This window comes from Lycium ferocissimum, chromosome 11 (assembly GCF_029784015.1).
Source record: "Lycium ferocissimum isolate CSIRO_LF1 chromosome 11, AGI_CSIRO_Lferr_CH_V1, whole genome shotgun sequence".
Taxonomy (NCBI): Eukaryota; Viridiplantae; Streptophyta; class Magnoliopsida; order Solanales; family Solanaceae; genus Lycium; species Lycium ferocissimum.
This window is the reverse complement of record NC_081352.1, coordinates 11,044,765-11,054,834: the sequence shown is the minus strand read 5'-3', so window position 1 is coordinate 11,054,834 and position 10,070 is coordinate 11,044,765. Positions and strand designations below refer to the sequence as shown.

General features: G+C 41.2%; 1 protein-coding gene across 1 annotated transcript; it reads left to right on the top strand.

The window, feature by feature from the left end:
• The first annotated feature begins 750 nt into the window (after window positions 1-750).
• LOC132038040 (uncharacterized) lies at window positions 751-5,089 on the top strand. The gene is made up of 4 exons (XM_059428765.1): window positions 751-1,048; window positions 1,136-1,146; window positions 4,605-4,907; window positions 5,051-5,089. Exons 1-4 carry the CDS (start codon window positions 751-753, stop codon window positions 5,087-5,089), a joined length of 651 nt encoding a protein of 216 aa, XP_059284748.1.
• The last annotated feature ends 4,981 nt before the right edge of the window (window positions 5,090-10,070 follow it).

The following is a 10,070-nucleotide window of genomic DNA, read 5'->3' as shown; positions in this document are numbered from 1 at the left end:
TACAAGTTCATTATGGACTATCATGAGAGGCTCCATAAGATGGGGGCAGTAGAGAAGTATGGTATGGAGTTTGTGACCTTCCAGCTCTTGGGTGATGCCAAGTTATAGTGGAGGGCTTTTGTAGAGTGCAGGCCAGCGGGATCACCTCTATTGACATGGACTCAATTTTATCAGGTGTTTTTGGACAAATATGTTCCTTGTACTTTGAGGGACCACATGCGTGATCAGTTCAGTAATATTGAGCAGGATAATTTGTCTGTGGATGCTTATGAGTGTTATTTCCATTCGTTGTCTCGCTATGCCCTCCAGCTTGTGCCTACTGAGAAGGAGAGGGTTAGGAGATTGTGAAGGGGTTGAACACTGCTCTTCAGTTGTCAGCTCTTCAGCTTGCAGCAACAGGTGTTTCATTTCAGGAAGTAGTGGATCATGTTAGGACCGTTGAGGGTGTGAGGCAGGACGGTTATAATAAGTACGCAGAGAAGAAGGCCCGAAAGGGTGGTAGTTTCAGTGGCTCTTTCTCTAAGGGCCAGGGTTCCCAAGTCTTTTCGGGACGCCCTGTTCAGTCAGCCATGCAGGCTACAGTTGGAGGCCCATCAAGGGCCAGTCAGCGAAGGGGTTCGCAGGCCAGAGCTCCAGATTATGGCAGTTATTCCGCTTAGTCCGTTTTTGTTCAGCGTCCGACTCTAGACCATGGATGCTTCGAGTGTGGAGATACGGGGCATTTCAAGATAAATTGTCCCAGACTTAGGCATGGTGGCCAGGGTAATCAGTTTCAGACTCCTAGAGCCCCAGCATCAGGTAGAGGGGGAGGATCTTATGGGGGTAATCGTGCTTGGTTTGGACATGGCGGTCAGACGGCCGGTAGAGGCGACAACCAGCCTAATAGAGGCGGGTTCCAGACTGGTAGAGGTGGACATCATCTCAGCAGGGGCGGAGCCCCAGACAGGACAGGTTGATCGCAATAGTTCGCAGGCTGCTGGCGGACAGGTTCATTGTTATGCCTTTCCTGGCAGGACAGAGGCTGAGGGCTCAGATGCAGTTATTATAGGTAACATCTCCGTCTGTCACCGGATGGCTTTTATATTGTTTGACCCGAGTTCTACATTTTCTTATGTGTCTACATATTTCTCTATAGGTCTTGATATGGTCTGTTGTCACGTCCCAGCCTAGGTAAGGCGTGATGCCGGATACCTTATTAGGGCCGAGCGAACCAAACTATATCTCGCACCATCTATGTCTCGAATGACAAAATAAGGCCTAGGAGGCCAACCATGAACATAATATCATGCATATGTATATGTACAATGGGCCCACGAGGCCAACATAACAACTGACAAGACATGACTAAGTTGTATACAGGAAACTGTTTGCAAAGCCTCTAAGAACATAACCAAAGCGTATAAGTCGGGACAGGGCCCCCGACGTACCCATAACATAAAAATACACATCTACAACCCCTGACTCGGCAATGCTCCAGAAAGAAGTGGAGCTCACCAATCAGAGTTGGTACCTGAAGGCAGCCTACTGTGGAGGATCCTCGTCTCGTCTGTCTATACCTGCAGGCATAAACGTAGCGTCCACAAACAAAAAGACGTCAGTACAAATAATGTATCGATTATGTAAGGTGGAAAGGCAACATAATAAACATATACTGTAAAGAAAGAGGATAAGAACCAACCTGGCGTTTCTGACTTACCAATGAGAATCTAACATATATGTCTCTCTATACTTTTATGTGCCTAACTATATCTATGTACAATATTGTGTCTCTGACCTACTTATCATCCTGGTGCGATCTGCCCAACTGATCAGTAAAAACTGCTCGACCGGCCCCAAAGACAGTGGTAACTGCCTATCCGATTATCACCCAATGGTAGAGCGCATCTGCCCGACTAATCAGTGGTAACTGCCCAACCAACTGTAGCATGGTGGTAAATATATATCTGCCCAACCGGCCGTAGCTCGGTGGTAATAACTGTCCAACCAGCCGTAGCATGGTGGTAAATACATATCTCCCGACCGGCCGTAGCTCGGTGGTAATAACTGCCCAACCAGCCGTAGCATGGTGGTAAATACATATCTGCCCAACTAGCTGTAGACTAGTGGTAAATATAATCAACATCATAACCAGACCTCTATGGGTGATTTCTATGCACTCCTCATGATCATTACTTATCCGTTAATGCCTACATGATTTCATAAGACTTATAAACACATTTCACCGCCATTAAGACTTCTTTCTGATTAACTAATCCTTAGTCAATTTACACGGATACATCATAAGCCTTCCTTCTAATATTAAGTACCTCATTAGAGAATCTAAATACTAGCATATTATTCATGTCTTACAACACACTACTTAAGAACAAATTTCCGAATTCATCGGAGTGACGTAAGGTCATTATACCTCCGATTATCATTATGGAGCTATCATCATGAACATATCTCACCTTGAAGGAGCAATAATCATAAGATGAGATCAACATCAATGATATCATAAGAACATCAAGAACCATAGGCTTTTAGTATTTCTAGGAATAGGGACATTATGGATATCATTTGTGAAAGTTCATAACAATAGGATCATGCTTTAAGAAAGAAAGAGACAGCCTTAACATACCTTGCTGCTTACTTAGCCACTCAAAGTCTACCTTCCGAGCCTGCAAATCTAAATCCAAGATGATTTATACAACAATCAAGCCATAAGAACACTTACACACTCAAACCTAGCTAGTTAATAAGTTAACAGAATTCAAACAGCATTTCCCCTGTATCATTTGCTTTCTCCAAATACCAAAACAACTCCCAAACATCATTCACAACATCAAAAATAACATAATCAAGATACTAAATGATAAACATATGCAAATCCGTCTGAAGCTTCCTTCAAAAATCAGCCCATAAGCCAACAACATATCAAATTACGACCTTTATATAATGTTTTCCTTCTCTTTAAACCATTAAAATCCTCCAAAAACCACTCAATATCAGAGTCAAGATGAAGAACATACCTTTTACCTGAATAAATTTAGCCACACCAACTTTCTTCAAGACCAAACTCACCACAACATCAAATAGAAGAAAGAACAATCACTTTTCATGAACTAATTTAGTGTAATCTTGTTGAATTCTTGATCTAAGGGACTATAAGTGTTTAGGAGAAGTATATGGATGTTTCTAGAGCTCAAAAGAAGTGTAAATGATGATAAAAGGGGGATAATAGGGTATTTATACCCTTTAAAAGACGGTTCCACTGACTTTCCAAATGGGCCCCCGGAGAAGTCATTCGGCAGCCTATCTTAAAACGCCCATAACTTTCTACTCCGATGTCGTATCAACGAACTATTTGTTGCATTGGAAACTAGACTCAATGAACTTCAATTTATGTAAGTTATTCACTACATAACTATCATATTCTAGGAGATACAGCTCCCTTAATTTGGACCAAAATTTCTTGTCCAAAATTCTGCCAAGTTTTTTAAAATTCTGACAAACTTAATTTCTTCGATTTGCTTGATCCCAGAACCTTTAGACACATACTTAGCCCTTGTTAAAAGCATTCCTTAACCTTATAAGGGTTCCATAACCTCTCCGAGCTTATGTTAGTTTACTTACAATGCAAACGACGCGAAAATTTTTGAGGTGTAACATCTGTGATTTACTTGATGCCCCTATTCATGTATCTACTCCAGTTGGAGACTCTATGGTTGTAGATAGAGTTTTCTGATCTGGTACTATCACACTTATGGGGTACGGCACCGGGGTTGACTTAGTGATTTTAGACATGGTAAATTTTGATGTAATCCTGGGTATGAGTTGGCTAGCTCCTTATCATGCAATCCTAGACTGTCATGCCAAGACAGTCACCTTAACTATGCCCGGGGTGCCTAGACTTGAGTGGAAGGGTAACCTTAGTCCTTCCCTAAAGAAAATCATTTTATTTATTCTTGCAAAGAAATTAGTGGATAGGGGGTGCTTGGCTTATTTGGCACATATGCGTGATACCAGTGTTGACGGTCTATCTCTTGAGTCAGTTCCTGAGGTACGTGAGTTTGCGAAGGTATTTCCCGCAGACTTTTCGGGCATGCCACCGGACCGTGATATTGATTTCTGCATTGACTTAGAGCTAGGGACCTGCCATATCGGATGACACCAGCAGAGTTGAGGAAATTAAAAGAATAACTTCAGGATCTTCTTAGTAAGGGTTTCATCCGTCCGAGTGTCTCCCCGTGGGGCGCTTCTATTCTGTTTGTGAAGAAGAAACATGGGACTATGCGGATTTGCATTGACTACCTCCAGTTAAATAAAGTCACCATCCGGAATAAATACCCAATCCCTCGTATTGATGATTTTTTTTACCAGCTTACGGGGCTTCTGTGTTTTCAAACATTGATCTCAGATCGGGTTGTCATCAGTTACAAATTTAGGTAGAGGATATTTCTAAGACAGCTTTTCGGACCAGATATGGGCATTATGAGTATCTGATTATGTCTTTCGGGCTTACTAATGCCCCAACTGCTTTTATGGATTTGATGAATGGAATTTTTAAGCCATACTTGGACTATTTTATGATAGTGTTTATCGATGACATTCTGGTTTATTAGAAGAGTAAGGAAGATCATGAAAAACACTTGAGAGTTGTTCTTGGGTTGCTGAGAGACAGGCAGTTGTATGCCAAGTTCTCTAAGTGTGAATTTTGGCTTGCGTCTGTGTCCTTCTTGGGACATGTGGTTTCGAAAGAAGGGATTATGGTGGATCCGAAGAAATTTGAGGCAGTGAGAGATTGGTCCAGACCCACTTTCCTGACGGAGATCCGCAGTTTCGTGGGTTTGGCTAGTTACTATCATCGGTTCGTGAAAGGGTTTGCTTCTATTGCTTCATATTTGACCCATTTGACTCAGAAAGAGGTACCTTTTTAGTGGTCCGACGAGTGTGAAAGCACAAGACTCTATTGACTACAACTCCTATTCTATCTTTGCCCGTGGAGGGCAAGGACTTTGTAGTTTATTGTGACGCTTCTCGTTCTGTTTTGGGTGCTATTTTATTGCAGCAAAAGAAGGTGATTGCTTATGCTTCCAGACAGCTGTAGATCCATCAGAAGAACTATCCTACTCATGACTTGGAGTTGGCAGCTGTGATTTTTGCATTGATGATTTGGAGGCACTATCTCTATGGTGCTCGTTGCGAGGTATTCTTGATCATCACAGTCTTTAGCATGTGTTTAATCAAAGGGATCTTAACTTTAGGTAGCGGATTTGGATGGAGTTGCTGAAGGATTATGATATTACTATTTGTATCATCCTGACAAGGCAAATGTGGTGGCAGATGCAAATGAACTAGCATGGGCAACTTGGCTCGTTTGATCACGTCAGAATGTCCGTTTGCCAGGGAGGTTCAGACTCGAGTTAATAGTTTCATGAGGCTAGATGTGTCTGGTTTGGGTAGAGTATTAGCCTGTATTAAGGCGAGATCGTCGTTTCTGGAGCAGATTAAGGCCAGACAGTTTGAGGATGCGAGTTTGAGTAAGATTCGAGATAAAGTATTGCATAGTGACGCCAAGGAGGCCGTGATTGATGATGCGGGTGTCTTGAGAATCAAGGGGCTTGTTTGTGTTACCCGTGTTGATGATTTGATTAAGACCATTTTAGCAGGGGCTCACAGTTCCAGATATTCCATTCATCCTGGTGCTACCTTGTACCGTGACTTAAGGCAGCACTACTGGTGGGCTAGGATAAAGCGTGACATTATGGAGTTCGTTGCATAGTGTTTGAATTGCCAACAGGTGAAGTACGAGCACCAGAGACCCGGAGGTACACTTCAGAGGATGCCCATTCCAGAGTGAAAGTGGGAGAGGATAGCGAAGGACTTTGTGGTTAGTCTTCCAAGGACCTAGGATAAGTTTGATTCAATTTGGGTCACTGTTGATAGATTGACCAAGTCTGCCCACTTCATCTTAGGTTCAGATTACCCATATTGCTCAGAAGTTGGCCTAGATTTATCTTCGGGAGATTTTTTGCCTGTATGGGGTTCCTATTTCCATCATATCTTATAGAGGCATGACGTTTACATCTCGATTCTGGAAGACTTTGCATTTAGAATTGGGTACTAGATTGGACCTTAGTACAGCTTTCCACCCTCAGACAAATGGCAGTCTGAGCAGACTATTCAGGTCTTAAAGGATGCTCCAAGCGTGTGTGATTGATTTCGGTGGCCATTGGGATCAGTTCTTACCATTGGCTGAGTTTGCATGTAATAATAGTTACTACTCGAGCATTGACATGGCCCCGTTTGAGGCTCTTTATGGGAGGAGATGCAGGTCTCTTATTGGGTGGTTTGATGCATTTGAGGTAAGGCCATGGGGTACAGACCTGTTGAGGGATTCATTAGATAAAGTCAAGATGATTCAGGAAAAGCTCTTAGCTACTCAGAGTAGACAGAAAGAGTATGAGGATCGAAAGGTCCAAGATCTTGAGTTCATGGTTGGAGAACAGGCCTTATTGAAGGTCTCACCCATGAAGGGTGTGATGAGGTTTGGAAAAAAGGTTAAGCTTAGTCCCAAATTAATTGGTCCGTTTGAGATTCTCAATCGTGTGGGGATTTAACCTATGAGTTGGCTTTGCCCCCAAGTTTGTCAGGTGTCCATCAAATGTTCCACGTCTCTATGTTGAAGAGATATCATAGTGATAGGTCATTTATCATTCGTTGTGATTCTGTCTTGTTGGATGAGAATTTGTCCTATGAGGAAGAGCCTATTGCTATTCTAGATAGAGAGGTTCGTAAGTTGAGGTCGAAAGAAATAGCGTCAGTGAAGGTTCAGTGGAAGAACCATCCCGTTGAGGAAGCAACTTGGGAGAAAGATTCCGATATCCGAAAGAATTATCCCCAGCTTTTCACTGAGTCGGGTACTTCTCCTTGTTCCTTCTCTTTGTCTATTCAAGGACGAACGGTTGTTTAATTGGTATTTAATGTAACGACCCACTAGGTCATTATGGGGGGTGACTTAGAAAACTAGACCTTCATTAGGAATTTCAAGGCCACGGGTGAGTCCGTAGCGTGTTTTTATATTTATGTGCATGTTTTGTATGCGTCTATAGGGCCTCGAATTGGTGTTGGGATTTTTGGGTGAAAAGCTAGGGGAAAAACCGAGCTAATGGTCAAAATGGACCGCTGCAGCGAGTAAGGGACCACAGTAGTAGGTCCACCATAGCGGTTCAAGGATCGCCGCCGCGGGGAGCCGGGAATTAATCAGGTTTGCCATAGCGGGAGGCTTCCCGCTATAGCGTGACCACTGCAGCGAGACATCGACTAGGTCAACACGAGGAAGAATCCGTGTTTTATATTCTTTATTCTGGGCCCATTCCCCACACAACTCCAAAACAGTTTCCAAGAACTCCTGTGGCGAAATTCTAAGGCTAGGGCTAAAACACTCTTGAGAGGTAAGTCTTAACCCTTCATCTTGTTCATTCCATCATAGTGATAGGTTCCATGATTAGCTAAAGGGTCTCTAATGGTGAATGAAATGATAGAACCCAAAAAACTGCAAACCCTGGAATAACTAAATGGGCTATTGATTTTATTACTGTTTAATCATCTAGGAGCATAGATTATCACTTCCTAAGATGAGAATTTGGTTATTACATGATGGTAATGATGTATTGAGACTTAGGATTTCATAAAGATGGTAACTTTAGCATAAAACTGCTTGTAAAAGGGTTGAAACGATTAGAAAACCCATGAATGGATAGAATATGATTATTGGGATTGATGTTAGTATGAATTCACGTTTAGTAATAGTTTACCCATTTGAAAAGGGTAAGAGTAGTTGGGTTCTTTTCCCCAATTGTTGTATTATTTGAATAGATGATTCGAATACTCATGTAGCGCTATATTTCTAGATTTTGAATGTTCGGAAGCTTTGCGAAAGGGAAAATCTATTGTAGTGATTGCATTGTCCCAGTTCTGCAATGAGGTAGGTTGCAGTCTACTTGAGTTAAACTTTGATTAGTTGATTGTATATGTTATGAGATTGATCGGAGAAGCATGATTAGGTCTTCGAACATAAAGTGTGGTTGGAAATTCCTTAATTGATATTAGTTGACTTATTTTGTGATTAACTATTATGAAATGATAAAGAAGGAGTTAATGAATGCTCTTCTTGTTGACTTGAAGTAATCTCTTAGTCATCCTTTTGATGAATTGATTCGTGAGTCTTGATATGACTTGTAACATGGTGACTTGTGTTCCTTGATATTTACCTTTTGAATGTTCACATTCCTTAATTGATTGTGGAATGGAAATACATTGTGATGAGAAAGATAATATAATTATGAAAAGGCACATTTGGCAGGGGGTGAGGATATGGCCTAGTTATGGGCTCGTGATCCGAGGTCAATTCCGGAGCAAATGGTACATGGACACCATGGGTCCCCTGCAGGTCATGGCTAATTGGGCAAACATTACCATTTAGCATGTGTGTATGAATACATGACAGAGTGAGATAATTCGTGAGATACAGCTGTGATAGTAATCACATGATTTGAGTTACTTTTATTGATTGTTGGTTGTGTGGGCTTATCTTAATTCCGTGGGATTATTCTTGTTGATAATTTCTTGTGGTTATGTGTTGCTGTGCCTATCTGTCTATTTTATTGATTTCGTGATTTTATGTCTGATACTAATCATATTCGGCCTATGATATCTATCAGTACATAGTGTTTGTACTGATACTACCTTGTTGCATTCTTTTGAGTGTAGATTATGATCCAGAGGCGCCTACCAGACCTCATATTTAGCGTGAGGCCAGTTTTTAATAGATTTGAGGGTGAGCTCCTATCCATGCCAGGCCGCCTGAACATCTTTCTTACTTTATATGTCTATTTCACTTCGGACATTTATGTTTATTTCAAACAGCTGTTCATTCTTTAGACAGTTATGTTTTAGAGTCCTTGTACGATAACTTTCGAATTTTGGGGTTATAATGGTTAGCCTTCCACATTTGTTAATCATTTATGGCATGACTAGACGTTTGGATGATTATATCTTTGCTTATATTCTTGATATGTCTAAAAATGGCTTAGTAATTGGTACTCGTTGGATGGTTGGTTAAGGGGATTGGTTCGCCCACTAGGTGAATTAGTGTGGGTGCCACTCACGGCTATTTGGGTAGTGACAATTATGTTATTTACTTATTATATATATATAGTGTTACACCCTGTACATTCGGAGAAGCACTTATCAAGTTTGAACATAAGTATGTTGAATTATGGCTAAGTAAAACAACTTTGGACTATAAGGAGTGAAGCATTATTAAGTATATTTTATAAGTGAAGGATGCATATAAGGAATTTCAGAAGGTCCTATAAGGAAATGAGTGGAAGAAGTTGAGTTAGTATGACATTAGAAGAAGATGAGCACTACTTTGAACGACATGAATGAGCCAACTTGGGGAAAGGATATCTTTTAGCATATGAAGAGTTTTGAATCAAATTAAAAGCTTAACATGAATTTTATGGAGTCTAGTTTCCAACGCAACAAACCGCTCATCGATATGACATCGGAGCAGAGAGTTATGGACGTTACAAGTTAGGCCGGCGGAGCAGAGGCGCGCCTAGCTACAGTGCGCGAATGCGCTGCTACAGTGCGCAAATATTCTAGGTCGGTACAAAACGATTCTAGAACACTATAAAAGGGGGTATAACCTCTTATTTTTCATCCAAACACCCCTAAATATATCCCAAACTCTCTAGGACATTCTCCCAACTTCCACCCATAAATTTTAGCCCAAATCAAGTGTAATCTCGTGATTTAGGCTCGCGAAGTACATATAATTTTGTAGCTCTTGTTCTAAACATCAAATCTTGATGGGACAAAGGAATCTATTGAAGATAAATAAGATTTCAAGCTCTTCCAACTTTGATTGAGGTAAGGATACTCTCTATTTTTGATATTCTGAATGGTATTATAGAGATTTAGTTGTTAATGCTTCGTAAAGGCTAGTGATTGGTTGAGACATTAGGAAAACATCGTGTGGGATGTTTTATTGAGTATATTGGTGTTGATGATGATGATGT

What these genes read in the sequence shown, in the direction of transcription:
- LOC132038040 (XM_059428765.1), top strand. Translation starts at nt 751, where the DNA reads ATGGTGGCCAGGGTAATCAGTTTCAGACTCCTAGAGCCCCAGCATCAG. An exon ending in CCCATTTGACTCAGAAAGAG is followed by an intron (nt 4,908 to 5,050) that starts GTACCTTTTTAG and finishes ATTTTATTGCAG; the next exon opens with CAAAAGAAGGTGATTGCTTA.